Genomic DNA, 18,174 nt, shown 5'->3' on the forward strand with positions numbered 1-18,174 from the left:
TCACGCTCGGAAGGGGAGGCGGTTAACTGCGAGCGGTTTAAATGCGGGTTAACGGCCGCTGCTCAGGGCCGCGCGTGCGCAGGAGGTGAGCGCCGCGCAGTCAGAGGGAGGAGCCCCTCCCCTCCCCCCCCCCCCCCCCCCCAAGTATCCCCCACCGCCACACCGATCGTTCCCCCACCCGGAACCGCCGGGGCGAGCAGCTGACATGGCCGGGAAGCTGGTGAACGGCGGCTCCGTGCCGAACACGACGTGCCTGGAGGGCCTGCCGCCGCTACCGAAGAGCCTGAGCGGGCTGCTGAACTCGAGCGGCGGCTCGTGGCGCGACATGGAGCGGGTGTACGCCAAACGCTGCATGATCCAGGAGGACCTGAGCCGGGCCCGCACCGCCAGCAGCCGCCACAGCAACCGGCCCAACAAACCGGCCAACCTGGACGCTGCACTGGCCCTGCTCCGGAAAGAGATGGTGAGTGTGGAAGGCTAACGGCGCGTTGGGGAGGGGGCACTATAGAGTTCCTACGGGTACAGGAGGAGGCCATTAGGCCCATCGAGTCTGTGCTGACACTCTGAAAGAGGGCACTCTTAGCTGGGCTGGTGCCTCATGCCCGTAGACACTAAGGGGGAGATGGGAGCAGAAGTAGGCAATTCAGCCCTTCGAGCTTGCTCTGCCATTCAATCAGATCATGGCTGATCACTTCCTGGTCTCAAAGCCACCTCCCAATCTGTTCCCCAAATCCCTTTAAAATCCGAAACTTATCTATCTCCCTCTTGAAACCATTTAATGACTCCAATTCCACCCCACTATGGGGCAGAGTGCCATAAATTTGCCACCCTCTGCGAGAAGTAGTTCCTCCTCATTTCAGTTTTAAATCTACTGCCATTCAACCTATATCTGTGACCTCTTGTTCTAGATTGCCCCACAAGGAGGAACATCCCTGTGATATCTCCTTCTGGGACCGTCTTTATGTGGCATCTTGTCAAATGCCTTCTAGAAGTCTAGATGTACTGCATCCACAGGTTCCCCATTATCAACCTTGTTGGTCCTCCAAGAACTCCAGCAAGTTTGCCAAGCATGACTTAACCCTTCATAAAACCATGCTGACAATTAGCGTGGCCAATCCACCTAACCTGCACATGTTTGAACTATGGGAGGAAACCCACACAGACATGGGGAGAAGCGCAGGCTCCACACAGTTACCCATGGTTGGAATTGAACCCAGGTCCTGAGTGCTGTGAGGCAGCAGTGCTAACCACTGCATCACCACGTGTCACTATATCGGGCTACACTGTCAGACTGGGGAGGGGGCACTATATTGGGCTACACTGCCAGACTGGGGAGGGGTTACTATTGGAGTACACTGTCAAACTGGTGAGGAGGTGTTGTATTGAGGTACACTGTCAAGACTGGAGAAGAGGGTTTTATATTGGAGTATACTGTCAGGCTGGGTTGGGGACACTGTTGGTGTGCACACACAGTGGGAGAGGTGCAATGTTTGTGTGAACTGTCAGATAATTGGGAGAGGCACAGTACACTGTCAGACATTGGGTAGGGCACATTATTGGGATGCCTGGCACTGGGAGTGAGCACAATATCCAAGTGCCCTGACAGACCACTGGGGAGGGGAGCTGGACATTGGATGATATTCCGGACAACCCTGGGTCACTCACTAATATGCTGTTGAATGGGGCAGGGATCCATCTGAACCTCATGTGATCCAAGTTCAAACCGTGCTTCCTATGCTGAGTTGTTTGGTACATACGTGAGCTTAGGTGGTGGTGAAAATGTACATTATCTAAGGACATACGAAAAAACTTGCACAGAAAAAAATCAGGTCCATGTAGCCTGTCAAGATGTGGTGTGATTCCTTAGCCATAACTCATGTGCCAGTCATGTAATTTTGTGGGAGAGGCAAAATACCAGATCAGCAATTTGAGGCCATTTATCAAAAAAGGAAAATCTGATGCCTATTTCCGAATCCCTCTAGGCAATCTCAATTCTCTCCCATGTTGACCATAACACATTATTTAGGGTGTACATCTTGTATAAAAGGCAACATATGTTGGGAATCTGAAATAAAAACACATTGCTGGAAATATTCAGCAGGTCAGGAGAATCTGTGGGGAGAGAAAGAGTTAACATTTGAGGTTGATGACCTTTCATCAAAACAGTCTCTTGTATGATGTGGTCACTGGTCCAGTTCTTTGTCAAAGGTATACAGTAAATCCGCACTCTCCATGCAAACCATTGATTCCATGCGTCTGCTAGGAAAAGAATTGCCTAACATTTAACCTAATTTTTACCACGTAAACAAAATTCATCTGTTCATGGGATTCCTGATGGGATTGTTGTCACTTTGGGAAATGTGTCAAAGAACAAAAAAGTACAGCACAGAAACAGGCCCTCCAAGCCTGTGCCGACCATGCTGCTCATCTAAACTAAAATCTTCTACACTTCCTGGGTCCGTATCCCTCTATTCCTATCCTATTCATGTATTTGCCAAGATGCCCCTTAAACGTCACTATCGTCCCTGCATCCACCACCTCCTCTGGCAGCAAGTTCAAGGCACCCACTACCCTCTGTGTATATTTAAAAAAAACACTTGCCTTGTACATCTCTATACCTTGCCACCCGCACCTTAAACCTATGCCTCCTAGTAATTGACCCCTCTACCCTGGGAAAAAGCCTCTGACTATCCATTCTGTCTATGCCCCTCATAATTTTGTAGACCTCAATCAGATCGCCCCTCAACCTCCGTCGTTCCAGTGAGAACAAACTGAGTTTATTCAACCGCTCCACATAGCTAATGCCCTCCATACCAGGCGACATCCTGATAAATCTCTTCTGCACCCTCTCTAAAGCCTCCACATCCTTCTGGTAGTGTGGCGACCAGAATGGAACACTATACTCCCAAGTGTGGCCTAACTAAGGTTCTATACAGCTGCAACATGACTTGCCAATTCGTATACTCAATGCCCCGGCCAATGAAGGCAAGCATGCCGTATGCCTTCTTGACTACCTTCTCCACCTGTGTTGCCCCTTTCAGTGACCTGTGGACCTGTATACCTAGATCTCTCTCTGACTGTCAATACTCTTGAGGGTTCTATCATTCACTGTATATTCCCTACCTGCATTAGTCCTTCCAAAATGCATTACCTCCCATTTGTCCGGATTAAACTCCATCTGCCATCTCTCCGCCCAAGTCTCCAAATGATCTAAATCCTGCTGTATCCTCTGACAGTCCTCATCGCTATCTGCAGTTCCACCAACCTTTTGTGTTGTCTGCAAACTTACTAATCAGACCAGTTACATTTTCCTCTAAATCACTTAGTGTATATATATATATATATATATATATATATATATATATAAACAGTAGTAGTGTCCTGCTGACATTGACCAATGCCATGTTGGTTGCACCTGCAGGTGTATTCTAAGATTGTTCCTTGTTTTCACTTCTTCCCCATGTTTCCCAAAGAGTTCTTGCTTGACATTTTCGCAACTTATTCATTGTCTCTGACATAGAAACAAGGATGAACTGCCAGTCCTTGGAGTGTTTCAGGCTCTTCACCGGATGCCCTTCTCATAAACAGCCATAAGCCAAAACATTATGCAATGTATAAAATAATATGGAATAGTATTCCCTTGGCAAACAACCTGTTTGCCCAGAGAGCTGTAACATTGTCACCCCCACATTTGTGTTTTATGTTTAGGATTCTCTCTACATGTCCAGTTTTCTTCAGAGGACATAATTAAGATAAAATTCTTGTCTACATATCCCCCACACCCATGTCAAACATTTTCTCTGCAATCTACTCGAACTTTGTATCCCCTCCTGAAGGTTCTATTTCTTTAATCCTCTCCTTTTACTCCACATTTCATGAGTTACTTCAGGAGCCCAGCATGTTGTGCAAAAGACAATGAAGTATTCCCAACAATCTTCAGCCAGAAGTGCCGAGTGGATGATCCATCTCGGTCTCTTGAGATCATCAGCATCATAGATGTCAGTCTTCAGCCAATACTATTCACCCCACATGATATCAAGAAACAGCTGAAGGCACTGGATGCTGCAAAGGCTATGGGCCCTGACAATATTCCGGCAATAGTCCTGAAGACCTGTGCTCCACATCTTGCCACATCCCAAGCCATGCTGTTTCAGTACAGCTACAACACTGGCATCTACCTGGCAATGTGGAAAATTGCCCAGGTGTGTCCTGTACACAAGAAACAAGACAAATTCAACCCAGCCAATTACTGCCCCATCAGTCTACTCTCCATCAGCAAAGTGATGGAAGGCGTCATCAACAGTGCTATTAAGTGACACTTACACAGCAATAACCTGCTCACGGACACTCAGTTTGGGTTCCGCCAGGGTCACTCAGCTCCTGACCTCATTACAGCTTTGGTTCAAACATGGACAAAAGAGCAGAATGCCAAAGGTGAGGTGAGAGTATTGACATCAAGGCAGCATTTGACCAAATATGGTATCAAGGAACCTTAGCAAAACTGGAGTCAATGGGAATTGGAGGAAACTCTCTGCTGATTGGAGTCATACCTGGCACGAAGGAAGATGGTTGTGGAGGTTGGAGGTCCAGGACATCATTTCAGATGTTCCGCAGGATAGGCCCAATCATCTTCAGCTGCTTCATCAATGACCTCCCTTCCATCATAAGATTAGAAATGGGGATGTTTTGTTCAGCATCATTCATGACTCCTCAGATAATGAAGCAGTCCATGTCCTAATGCAGCAAGACGTGAACAATATCCAGGCTTGGGCTGACAAGTAGCAAGTTACATTTGTGCCACACAAGTGCCAGGCAATGACCATCTCCTACAAGAGCAGCTCTAACTATTGCCCCTTTACGTTCAATGGCATTGCCATCGCTGAATCCCCCAAAATAGACATCCTGGGGTTACCATTGATCAGAAACTGAACGGGACTAGCCATGTTAATACGGTGGATACCAGAGCAGGTCAAAGGCTAGTTTTGCTCTTTTTAATAATGATGCTCTTTAGAGTTGCCAGGTATCAAATGATACCACCACAAGGCTTTACCAGACATCAATCAAAGGACCGCACAACCAGTTAGTTAGTTCAGTTTCAAAGATGATTTATTTACACACAAGGATTACTTTGACATGCAACACAAAACACTACAAGTTAAACTACACCTAACAACTACAATAACCTATACTTAACTTCAGGGCAACCGGCTCCATGCAGATGGACAAGGCCTTTTGTCCGGATCTTGCGTGGCTGGGTGGAAGAAGGGGCTCTGTTTCTGCTGGGCTCATCCGTCTGGTAGCGATCGTTGGTCTTGAACTTGTCTGTCTGGTCATAATGCTGCACATGGGTTGGCATAGGTCAGATCCAAGAGAGACAGAAATCATGGCTGCATTGTCTTTTAACTGGCTGAGCTTTCCCCACCCCTTTTGTGGGCAGTTTCTGGGTCACTCAATCAATTCCTCAGGGCTCCACCCTCTGGTCACATCCAATCAGGGGCTGCCACATCACTTTTGGGGTGGGCATCAGTGGCCAATCCTGGGAGGGCTCCGAGCAGGACCTCGGTGCCACCTAGTCTAGAAGATGATGTGATGGACCTGATGGTCCCATTGTTATTTTAATCGCCTTGAATGGCCCATTTGCAGGTGTGAATTCCTGCATGCTTCTGGGCTGCCGTTTGCAAAGATACAAGCTGCAGCTTGTCTTGTGTCCCAAACCTGACCATAATTCCCATCATTCTTTGTAGGTGGCCATTTTGGATGGCTACACTAGAAATCCACGGCAAGTAACTCTCAGCCTGACCCCCCCCCCCCCCCCCCCCCCCCCCCCCCCCCCCCCCCAAAAGCCTGTTGTCAATCTAGAAGGCACAAGTCCGGAGTGTAATGGAATACTTTCCACTTGCTTGGATGAGTCCAGAAGCATGACACCAACCAGGACAAAGCAGCCTGCTGATTGCTACCCCTTCCACAGACATTCGATCCCTCCACCCATGACGAAAAGTGGTAACCTTGTGTACCATCTACAAGACGCACTGCAGAAACTCGCTAAGGTTCCTTTGGCACCACCTTCCAACCCCACAACCACTACCATCTAGAAGGACAAGAGCAGCAGATACCTGGAAACCCCACCACCTGGAGATTCCAATCAAAGTCACTCACCACCCCGACATGGAAATATGTCACCTTTCTTTCACTGTCCCTCAGTCAAAATCTTGGAACTCCCTCCCGAACAGCGCTGGAGGATCTAAACCTCGGAGACTGCAATAGTTGAAGAAGGCAACTCCCCACCACCTTCTGAAGGGCAACTAGGGATTGGCAATAATAAATATTGGCCTAAGCAGTGATGCCCACATCCCATAAATTAATTAAACAGTTTTGAGCTCTGCCTCTTAATATGTCCAGTTTAAAAAATGCACATCTTTAACCAAGCTTTTGGACTGTGCTCCCCTTTCCTACTTTGCCATCTGTTTCCTTGCACTTATTTGTGAAGTGCCTTAAGCCCACAAGGGCAAGTTTTTGGAGATATTACATTGATTCATGCTGGACACTTGTACTACATTGAGTTATCAAACCAATTTAATGGAGCCTTTTACAGCAACAGTAAATACAACTTTTTTAAGAAACTGTTTATGAAAGGGTTAAACAGGCAAACCAAACACTAATTTTGACTACTTTTTCTCTACAGACTATTCATCTAATAGACAGTAGGCTCCTCTTGTTGCTTAGCACCCTAATCCCTACTGATTACAGTCTTACTGGGGATTGGGTTGTTGCTCCAGTCTGCAGAATCTTTCGTTTGTTTTCCTTGGTCCAGATTGTAACTGACTGGAATATCCAGGTTTTCCACTACTTGATGTGAGACTAGGGCACTTACAAATATATAAAATATGCTCAGTTCCTTAAAGATCTCCCTCTCTTTTTCGTAAAAGTGGAGGATGGTAAGACTGTACAAAAGGTAAAGTCGCTTGGGATTCTGGGTGTGCTAGCTAGATGGATAAAGAACTGGCTTGGCAAGAGGAGACAAAGTAACAGTGGAAGGTAGTTGTCATAATCTTTTATTAGTGTCACAAGTAGGCTTATATTAACACTGCAATGAAGTTACTGTGAAAATCCCCTCGTCGCCACACTCCGGCGCTTGTTCGGGTGCACTGAGGGAGAATTCAGAATGTCCAATTCACCTAACAAGCATGTCTTTCAGGACTTGTGGGAGGAAACCGGAGCACCCGGAGGATACCCACGCAGACGGGGAGAACGTGCAGACTCCTCAGACAGTGACACAAGCCGGGAATCGAACCTGGGACCCTGGTGCTGTAAAGCAACAGTGCTAACCATTGTGCTACTGTGCCACCCTGAAGAATGGAGATCTGTAACTAGTGGTGTTCCACAGTGTCAGGACTCTTGTTTTACCTTCTAATAAGAATTGATTGTCCAGTTGATTGGGGGTGTAGAAAATACAACTTTATTGCTAATTATTCACTTTTTAATACACTTGCATAAGAACTGAATCAAAACTTAGAATAATAATACATAAACTGAAAGAGATGGCAAAGAAATGGTGAAATACATGGCAAAGAAATGCATTAAACATAATAGCATAAAGAAATCACAAATAAATAGACGATTCAGGAATGAAATCTCACCCACTAGGTTCTACTTTTAAGGGAATCATTATCTATGGTCTAATCCCTCATTTACTCTAATTAGCTTCTAATTCTTAGCTGAGACCTGATTTATTCAAATGGATGTCTGTTACTTGGAGGATGATTTATTAATTGAACATTGGCCATTACTTGAGATTGACTAGATTGCAGTTGGTTAAGGTAATCAAGAAGACATACGACATGCTTGCCTTCATCGGCGTTGAGTTCAAGAGTTGACAGGTCATGTTCCCGTTATAAACTTTAGTTAGGCCACATTTGGAATATTGCGTGCAGTTCTGGTTGCTGCACTACCAGCTGGACGTGGATGCTTTTCAGAGGGTGCAAAGAAGGTTACTGGGATGTTGCCTGGGCTGGAAGGTGTTAACTATGAGGAGAGTTTGAATAAACTCTTGATTGTTTTCATTGGAAAGATTGAGGCTGAGGGAATACCTGATTTGAGGTCTACAGAGAGGTACAGACAGGGTGAATAGTCAGAAGCTTTTTCCCAGGGTAGAAGACTCCATAACAAGGAGGCACAGGTTCAAGGTGAGTGAGGGAAAGTTTTTCCACCAAGGGTGGTGGGCGCCTGGAACTGGGTGCCAGTGGAGGTAGGCACAATGGCAACTTTTTAAGATGTATCTTGATAGACACATGAACGGGTGAGGAATGTTGTGTTCTATCTAGGATAGCTATGCCACTTTTGGAAAGATTTATTGATGAGTATGAATAAACACACTCATCAAAGCTTAGGGTGTTATTATTACATAAAAACTGTATTCATTTTTAATTTTATTGGTGCTCTGTATGTTCACTTACCTTGAAATAAAGCAGCTCAATTTTGATTTTGGGATCATTTTGGTGTTTCTTCAGCCTGCTTTCTTCGGCCTGCTTTGGAAAGACAAGTGGAGATGTGTGAAAGACGGGAATATCCAATTCAAATGATTATCCAATTCAAATGATTAATGTTAAATTCCCCAAGTGAACCTACCCTGAACAATGACTGCCTTATTGGAGCGACCAGTACCACCAAAGAGAATGTGTAAAGTGTTGCCTTCTCTTCCTGACTACAATTCAGTGCTCTTGCAGTTTGCATTGCAAGGCAGATTAATAAATTACGATCAGAGGCTCTATCTCCTTTTTGACAGATTTTTCTCATTAGCCCAGGTTGCATTCCACAAACATATTTTTAGATCCAACACTTCCTATTTCTTGCACCAATTGTTCCATATCTTCCTTTAGTAAACCTATGTTCTAACTTGTACCAGTGTGTAAAATCTGATGCTAGATATTTAATACTATATTCTTGATTCTTCAGTGGTCCTAAAATACCCTGAATAATATTTACTTTGTATGCATCTTGTGTTGAAACTGGTACTATTTCCTTTTGTATTGTCTACCAACTTGTAGCTTTATTTGGCCCAAATTAATCAAGCAGAAAATTAAACAAAGAGCAAATCGGCATAGGAGGAAATTTCAATGTTAGATAGCTAGAGAACCGAGATTATTCCTAGCCGATGTTCCCTTTCCGTCATGTTACTCATTTTATTTGTATTGATGGTTCTATTTTTCTAAGTTTCCTTTAAGTTTTTAATTTGACTTTATCCACAGTACACAGATGTTTACACCCTCCAAGAATAAAGATTTTTTTCTACTTGCTGTTCTGTATTTAGAAAATCCTTCTGATTTGCTGTTTTTGTTTTCTGTTCAGTTAATTTGGACCAGCAAAAGCTACACGTTGCATATGGGCGGCATGATAGCACAGTGGTTAGCACTGTTGCTTTACAGCACCAGGGTCCCAGGTTTGATTCCTGGATTGGGTCACTGTCTGTGCAGAGTCTGCATGGGTATTCTTCGGGCACTCCGGTTTCCTCCACAAGTCCCGAAAGACATGCTTGTTAGGTGATTTGGACGTTTTGAATTCTCCCTCGAGTGTACCCGAGCAGGTGCTGTAGAGTGGGGACTCGGGGATTTTCACTGTAACTTTATTACAGTGTTAATAGAAGCCTACCTTTGTTGATAATAAAGATTATTATTGTTATCATATAGTGCCTTTAGTTTGGAAAAGGTTATTTCAAAGAATTCTGATACAGAGCAACGGAACAGACATTAGGTGAGGCGATTGAAAGCTTGGTTGTGGATTTGACGGGTGGGGTTATTTTTCAAGGGAATTCCAGGGGGTTCGTCCTGGCCAGGACAAGACCCCTGGGAAAAGATTGGTGAATACATAGGAGTCTGGAATCAGGAACACTTCTGTTTTAGTGTGGTTGTAGGGCTGGAAGAAGTTAGATGAGGAGAGGCAACGAGCAAGAAAATGGGGTTTGTGGGGGCCAGGAAGGTGCAGGATCCGGGGGAAGATTTGTGATAGTGAGTGGGGTGTTAGAGGGGACGCATGTTTATGCGCCTAACTGGGATGATGTTGGGTTTGTAAAGAGGGTGCTAGGTGCGGTTCTGGACTTGAATTTGCAACAGCTGATCAAGGGAGGGGTTTTTAACTGTGACGGAGCCGAAGGTGGACAGGTCGAGCCCTAAGTTGATGGGAAGGTCGAGGATGGGGAGAGAACTGGGAGGGTTTATGGATAGAATGGGGATGGTGGATCAGGAACCCAGGAGGGAGGGAGTACTCCTTCTCGCACATGGACAAGATGTACTCTAGAATTGATTTTTTTTTTTTTTTTTTTTTTGTGTGTGTGGGGAGTCGGGTGGTGCTGATGAGGATGGTAGGGGCAGAGTATGTGGGATTAGTTATTTCTGTCTACGCACGCATTGGCTGGAGGTGAGGCTTAAGTTTGGGGCAGGTGCAGAGGCCAGGTGGAGATTCTGGCGGACAAGGCATTTTGTTAGAGTGGCGATTAGGAATTGTGTGGAGCTTAATCGGAATAAGGAGGTGTCGGTGGGCACATTCTGGGTAGCATGAAGGCGGTGGTCCGAAGTGAGATTATTTTGTATAAGGCTCATGGGGGAGGGGAAGGAGGGACTAATACCGGTGGCTGTTAGACCAGATAATCAAGGTGGATAGGAGATATTCAGTGGCCCCTTTTTGAAGGAGTTGCTGAGAAGAGGAAGAGGTTGCAGATGCAGTTTGACGACGGGCAAGGCGGTGGGGCAGCTGCGGAGGAAGAGTGGGGGTGCGGTATGAGTATAGAGAGAAGGTGAGTTATATGTTGGCCCACCAATTGTGGCGTCAGGCAGTGTCTAGGAATATTTTGCAGGTAAGGGTGGAGAAGGGGTTGGTGTCGGAGCTGGAAAAGATAAATTGGGTGTTCAGGGGGTACAATGAGAAGTTGTATAAGGCTGAAGTGGGGGATATGTGCCGGCTTCTGAATGGGTTGGAGTTCCCAGAGCTGGAGGAGAGGAATAGGCAGGCATTGGAGGAGCCAGTGGGTCGGAGGGAGCTGATGGGATAGTAGCATGGGAATGCAGTTGGGGAAGGCCTTGGAGCCGGATGGATTTCTGGCTGAGTTTTATAAGCAGATTGCGACAGAGTTGGTCTCCCACATGTTGGGGATGTTTTGTGAGGCGGTGGAGAAGTGTCGATTTTGCTGATTCTAAAGAAGGGGAAGGACTCACAAGGGTGTGGGTCTTACAGGTCCATCTCTTTGAACGCTGATGTGAAAGCACTGGCAAAGGTGTTGGCGTGAGGGTTGGAGGGGTGTTTGCCAGAGGTAGATCAAACAGTTTGTGAAGACAGCTCTCCAGCAACAGTAAGAGGCTGTTGAATGTTATGACTCCTTCAGGGGGACAGACACCAGAGGTTATTGTATCCATGGTTATGGAGAAGGCCTTTGACCTGGTAGAGTGAACATACCTGTTTGAAATTCTAAGTAGGTTTGGGATTGGGCCAAAGTGTTGCATAGGTGTGTCTTTTGCATATGTCCCTTTATAAGCATGCGTACGAATGAGACGAGTTCGGGGCATTTTGGGCTGCACAGGGGAACGTTGTGCTGTTGTCGTTGTTATTCGTGCTGGCAATTGAGCCCTTGGCAATGACCATTCGGGGCTCGGCCGAGTGGCAAGGGATTGTGAGGGGAGGGCAGGGAGCATTGGGTGTCGTTGTACTCCGACAACCTGATGTTGTTTGTGGGACCTGATGTTGTTTGTGGGACCTGGAGAGTATGGGCCTGTTGGAGAGGTTTGGGGCCTTCTCTGGGTACAAGCTGAAGGTAGAGAAGAGCGAGGTATTCCTAGTGAATGGGGCGGGGGACCAATTTGGGGGTACCACCGTGTATGGTGGGAAGAGAGCAGTTTGGATATTGGGGATTAGGGTGACTCGTGCGTCACGATGCACAGGTGGAGAGGTTAACGGGGATGTTTTGCACTTGTCATTGGCGAGGGTGCAGGTGGTGAAGATGGATGTGCTGCCAACGTGCTGTCTGTCTTTCAGACCCTCTTGATCTTGCTTCCTTCTGACGGGTGGAGGCACTGATTTGGGAGTTTCTATTGGTGGGGAAGGTACCGAGGTGAAGAGGGATCTGCTATAGAGGCAGACAGAAAGGGGGGTTAGTGCTCCTGAACCCGATGTATTAATACTGGGTTGTGAATGTGGAGAAGGTGTGGTGGTGGCAGGGCTGGAGCGGGTTAAGAGATATGTTCTGAGTGCAAGTTTGTGGGGTTGGATGAGCTGTGGGAGAGGTTTGAGCTGCCAATGGTAATGAGTTTCAGTACATGCAGGTGTAGGACTTTGCGCGAAAGGAGTGGCAGCTGTTCCCCCAGTTACTGGAGTACACATTGTTGGAGCAACTGCTGCTCCCTGACAATTTGGGGGTTGGTAGGATTTGGGGGATAGTAGGATTGGGGACATATATGGTTGGTTGGGGGAGCAGGGCAAGGCACAGGTGGTGAGGATAAAGTGTAAGTGGGCAGAGGAGCTGGGGAGGGAAATAGGTTGGGGACTCTGGTGCGAGGTGATGCAGTGGGTGAACTCCAACCTCCTCCTCATGCGAGGATGAGTTTTATTCAGTTCAAGGTGGTGCACAGGGTACACATGACTCGGGTAAGGATGAGTGGGTTCTTCCAGGGGGTAACAGATGAGTGAGAAATGTGTGGGGGGGGGGCCGGAAAATCATGCTCATGTTCTGGGGTTGCGAGAAGCTGGAGAGCTTATGGGAGGTGGTGTATCGGGAGGGTATTCCAGAAGTCATGGCAACCAGTGGTGGAGCAACTATAATTGGGAATGCACAAGAAACTGGAATTGGAGGAACCAAATATCTTGGGTTGTCGGACTGGAAGAGATTAGAGGTGGGGGGCTGTAAGGCCTTGGAGGGATGATTTTAAAGTCAAGCGGTTGTTTGACTGGAGGTTGGTGCAAGTCAGTGAGCACTGAGTTGATGGATGAATGAATGGGACTTGCTACAAATAAGAAGTAGGCAGTTTGATTACCTCAAGTTTATGAAGGGTAAAACTTGGGGAAACCAGCCAGAGGTGCATTGGAATAGTTTAAATCCAGAGGCAACAAAGGCATGAATGAGGGGTTCAGCAGAAGACTAACTATGTCAGATGAAGTCTGGTGTTACAAAGTTGGAAATGAGCAATTTTAGTGATGGCACAAATGTTGCTATTTCTCAGTTAGTTCCCAAGTGCATTATTAACCAGAAAACGTCTACTAGTTTGAATGAATAACCATGGAATCAGACATTCCTGACTGGAGGAGAATACGTAAATTGAAAAATTAGTGATTTACATTGATGTGCAAATCTCCAGACTGAATCCAAAAAATCCCCCTTCTCCAGCTATGTTCCCTTTGATTTAGGGTGGGGGAAGGGTGAGGATGTTTGGAGTGGATGGAGGTTCCAATCCCAAACCAAGATCTTCAGAAACCGATGGGAAAGCCAGCGCTCCAGTCTCATTCTTAGCCCTTCCTTCACTCCTTTCAGATATAGGGTGGGAGTGTGCGTCGGAATGGCCATGAATCTTTCTGCTGCTAGTCGTTTAGAAAAGTAATTTATTTGAGTTGGTGATGCTGTTGAACAATGGCCTGGATCTTCCTCAACTATGTCACCATGTAATTTCTGCCAAAGTGTGCACCCCTCAAAATTTAGCTTCACTTCAATTAAAATTGAACTCTACTTTGGGGACAAGTCATGGCATGCATGCATCCACTGTAAATTTGAATTTCCTTTTAGCTAGTATGGTATTTTAGTGGTTGTAACTCGCCAATTAATGAGAAGTTGTATTGTCGCAGGTTTAAAAGTTTTGCTTTTTATTCCATTTTTAAAAAAAACACAGGTTGGCCTGCGCCAGCTGGATATGTCATTGCTGTGTCAGCTGTGGTCTCTCTATGAATCCATTCAGGAATATAAAGGAACATGCCAAGACTTGTCAGCTGCAGCTAATTCGGATTGCTCCTATGGATTGGAAAATGGATACTTTGATGAAGAAGAGGAGTATTTCCAGGAACAGAGCGCTGTCGAAAATGGGAAGGCTGACAAATTGGAGACAAATCTTGAGATGCCGAAAACACTCAATTCCCGAGACCAATGGATGCAGGATTCTTTTCATATCACTATATAGTAGATGTTCTATAGCTTTGACATTTTACACTGTTTCTGACATTATACTGTTGTAGATTTTGAAACTGATTCGCGTGAGGGTCAGCATTGTTTCAGTTGAAAGGTGGTGGATGGAAAGAGAGGCAATAATCTTTTAGTAGCCAGATTTCATTAAGCTAATTTACGTATAAGCTGTCATTTCAACTCCACACGTTGAATAATCCTTTGACCAGCTTGATTTTTAGCAATGCCTCGTTTGAAATAGTCAGAATTTGTTTCGTTGCAGATCCTCAGCAAGTATTTAATTTCTGTAGGACTGCGTCATGTCCAATCTTTCTGGATGTTGAAATTAGTGTTTGTTGGGCCATGATGATTATACTGAGCAATCAAAGACCGTGACACACTTGATCTTCGAGTTGATAAACAACTGAGAATTCTGTAGGCCTCATCAAGCAAAAACACTGTGACTACCACATAAAGGGCTGTGGACTTGTAAAGTAATTTTATAAACTGACTTCAGTAAACTGAATGTAACCAACTTTTTTGCCCTAATTACAATTCCAGTTGTGGGCGAGCAACATACAGTGAAGGATAGAACTGATCCTTCCTTCTAACAGTAATGTTACATTAGAATGAAAGACCAATCCCAGCCAAGTTAAATACTTTGTGCTAACTATAAAATGCTATTGGCATACCAATCTGCAAGCCAGACAGTCCTACTCCCTGTTCAAAGAGCTTTCCAGTAAACAGAACTACAATAAACGGATAATGGTTAAGTTCATAGATTTCATAGAATTTACAGTGCAGAAGGAGGCCATTCGGCCCATCGAGTCTGCTCCGGCTTTTGGAAAGAGCACCCTACCCAAGCTCCACACCTCCATCCTAACCCTGCAACCCCAAGAGCAATTTTGGACACTATGGGCAATTTATCATGGCCAATCCACCTAACCTGCACATCTTTGGACTGTGGGAGGAAACCGGAGCACCCGGAGGAAACCCACGCACACACTGGGAGGATGTGCAGACTCCGCACAGACAGTGACCCAAGCCGGAATCGAACCTGGGACCCTGGAGCTGTGAAGCAATTGTGCTATCCACAATGCTACCGTGCTGCCCTAGGTTGTTGTGAATATATAGTGTATTTAGCTAGTCAAATGACTTGGAAGTAAAAGCTTCTTTTGAGTGTTATTAAATTGAGAATTTCATATTAATGACTGATAGCTCTTGCCTGCCTTGCTTCACATTAATCCAGAAAAGTTAATTTTACATTACCTGATCTAATGCAAATGATGTGCAGACTAAATGATGGTCTTGGTTGTATACATCTCCTGTAGAAATATTCCTGGAAACTGGTGAATATAGTTTGAAACTGTCTCAGTACCACAAAAATCTAATTTATTTAAAACACTGCTACCAACAAATAATTTAAAGATGATTGGATTGACCGTGAGATAATTGAGATGAATAAAGCAATGTGATTTGCATTTATTAACTTAAACAGCAATATTTTACCTGTAGAATTAATTGCAGCAATTTTGAGCCCCTCGTGTTAAATGGGAAGGAACCAAATTCCATCACCCAAATGTAGCAATCTACTTGAATTGTTGGCAGGAACTAATCTCCCCAGTCATATGTAGCATTCATTATGAACTTTATTTATTTATTTTTATAAATCTCTTGCTGAGGTTTGTAGGTTTTTAAAATGAGAACCCAGCAGAAGTATAAGCTTCACTGGGGAGATGTAGCTTTTATAATCTCTGAATTAAATTGGTTTTATGTGCATGGAAGATAAATGTGCAGCTAGCACTTTCAGAATAAAAGTGCAATTTCTTAAACTGTACAGTTCTCTAATGAGAATGCATTTGATTTAATTCTATGTTTTATTAATCTTTGTAATTACTGATTTTGTATCTGAGGTTCACAACCTTGGAGTATCAATACAGCTGTATTTTTTTGAACATTATTTCTAATTTATAAAAGTTTGGTGCAAAATTCTAATTGAACATTGTATTTAAATGTTTTGGTTACTTTTATAAAAGCGTGCATACAGTTTGAGAACTTTTTGCACGGGCCTTTTTCTGGTTTTGCACCTACGTTTTGAGCTCTGTGGTTGTCAGTCAGATGTTCAGACCAGGTATCAGTGCACCACCCCAGTGGGAATTGAACACTTGTATTTAAATATTTTGGTTACTTTTATAAAAGCGTGCTTACAGTTTGAGAACTTTTTTTGCACAGGCCATTTTCTGGTTTTGCACCTACATTTTGAGCTCTGTAGTTATCCTGAATCAGATGTTCAGACCGGGTATCAGTGCACCACCCCAGTGGGAATAACTGGGATTTTAGAGCATTGCAGGGAAAGTTTACATCATTTGATCACAGAACTAACCATTAGAATGTGTTAAAGGATAGTAACACATCTTGTACACTGGTCTAACCTCCTGCCCAACCAACTGGTTAATTTAGATAGCTTTAAAATGATGTTACAAGCTAACAAATATAATTTATAGTGTAATCAAAAAACTGCAAAATCAACAAGTCTTCCAAGAAACATATACCCAGAGGCAGCAGCTGAGACACTTATTATAAACATTTTAATATAAAACCTTTTTGTCCCTTTGCACCTATATTTCCAAATGTTAGTTCTTAAAACAGTAGTTTCTCTTGCTGCAATTATAGATTATTTGTGAGACACTGATTTGCATGCAGTGTAAGGTGCTCCAGTTTGTAATGGCTCAAATATATCTGGGAAAGAACCGTATATCATTACATCTGTTGACAAAGAACCAAAATACTTTTAGATACCCAGCCTGAAGGTTCCCTACACAAACCTTTAAATGCATTTCATTTTTTTTGAAGTTTTGCAGTGAATTTTATTTTATAAAAATCCTTATTTTCTAGTGTGCAGTGACTAAATGCACAACAATATTGAAAAGGCATGTTTTCCTAAAGGATAATAAAAGTAAATAACTGCTAAAATATCATTTGTCTTGGCTCCAATACTTTTTTTTGGTGTAATTGTGTGTGCATGCATGCATTACTTGGTCTGCTTGGACAATTAGTTGAAGCGTGTGATTTGGTCCTTCAGAATCCGTAAATACCTTCCATAGTTGCCAACGCCCACTTGTGTCACAAGGTCCAAGATCCTTGCGCCTAAATCAGTACAAGCCACATCTCATTGTTTATGTCAACAATTGCTCAGTCCTTGGCAATGAATGGTTTGTTTGAACATTTGAGTTCCTGAATTCTATAATGGGATGTGCAAAACTGCAAAGAGTGGTTTAACTATTTTTAAAAATTTTAACATTGCTTTTTCTGTGCATACAACACCCAAATTCTGTTGGCATTTTTCATGCTTTTATCTATGCACTTTGATGGAATTGTATTTGAATATCTAGGCCCCTTGTTGATTTGCACTGTTCGGGATCTTTTTGTGGAGTAGATCTTTCTAATTTTTATGCTTCCTCCCAAAACGTAGCTTGCACTTTGCGTAAAGTTGAAGAGAATATAGATGGGTTAAGTGAGTAGGCAAAAGTTTGGCAGATGGAATATAATGTGGGAAAATGTAAAATTGTCCTCTTTGACAGTAGGAGTAGAAGAGCAGTACATTATTTAAATGGAAGAGACTGCAGAATGCTGTGGTGCAGAGAGACCTGAATGACCTGGTACACTAATCTCAAAATCGGCACTCCGGTACAGCAAGTAATTTAGAAGGCAAATGGAATATTGGTGTTTAATGCAAGGGATGGAGTATAAAAGTGGGGAAGTGTTGCTACAACTGTACAGGACCTTGAGACCGCATCTGGAGTATTGTATACAGTTTGGTTTCCTTAAGAAAGGATACAGTTGCATTAGAAGCAGCTCTGTGAAAATTCACTAGACTGGTTCTTGGGATGAAGGATGAGGATGGGCATATATTCATTGAAGCTTAAAAGAACGAGAAGTGAATCTTAGTTTTTTAAAAAAAGGTTCGGAGGGAATGTGACAGGTGGATGCTGAGTGGATGTTTCCCTTTGTGGAGAGTCCAGAACTTGGGACACTTGGAAAAATTAGGG

At 44.2% G+C, this 18,174-nt stretch overlaps 1 protein-coding gene across 1 annotated transcript; it reads left to right on the plus strand.

Annotated features, from left to right (window-relative positions):
- Positions 1–96: 96 nt before the first annotated feature.
- Positions 97–17,101, plus strand: fam89a (family with sequence similarity 89 member A). The gene is made up of 2 exons (XM_072498472.1): positions 97–463; positions 13,860–17,101. Exons 1-2 carry the CDS (start codon positions 206–208, stop codon positions 14,142–14,144), a joined length of 543 nt encoding a protein of 180 aa, XP_072354573.1. The 5' UTR covers positions 97–205; the 3' UTR covers positions 14,145–17,101.
- Positions 17,102–18,174: the final 1,073 nt, after the last annotated feature.

This window comes from Scyliorhinus torazame, chromosome 4, assembly GCF_047496885.1.
Source record: "Scyliorhinus torazame isolate Kashiwa2021f chromosome 4, sScyTor2.1, whole genome shotgun sequence".
NCBI classification, from domain to species: domain Eukaryota; kingdom Metazoa; phylum Chordata; class Chondrichthyes; order Carcharhiniformes; family Scyliorhinidae; genus Scyliorhinus; species Scyliorhinus torazame.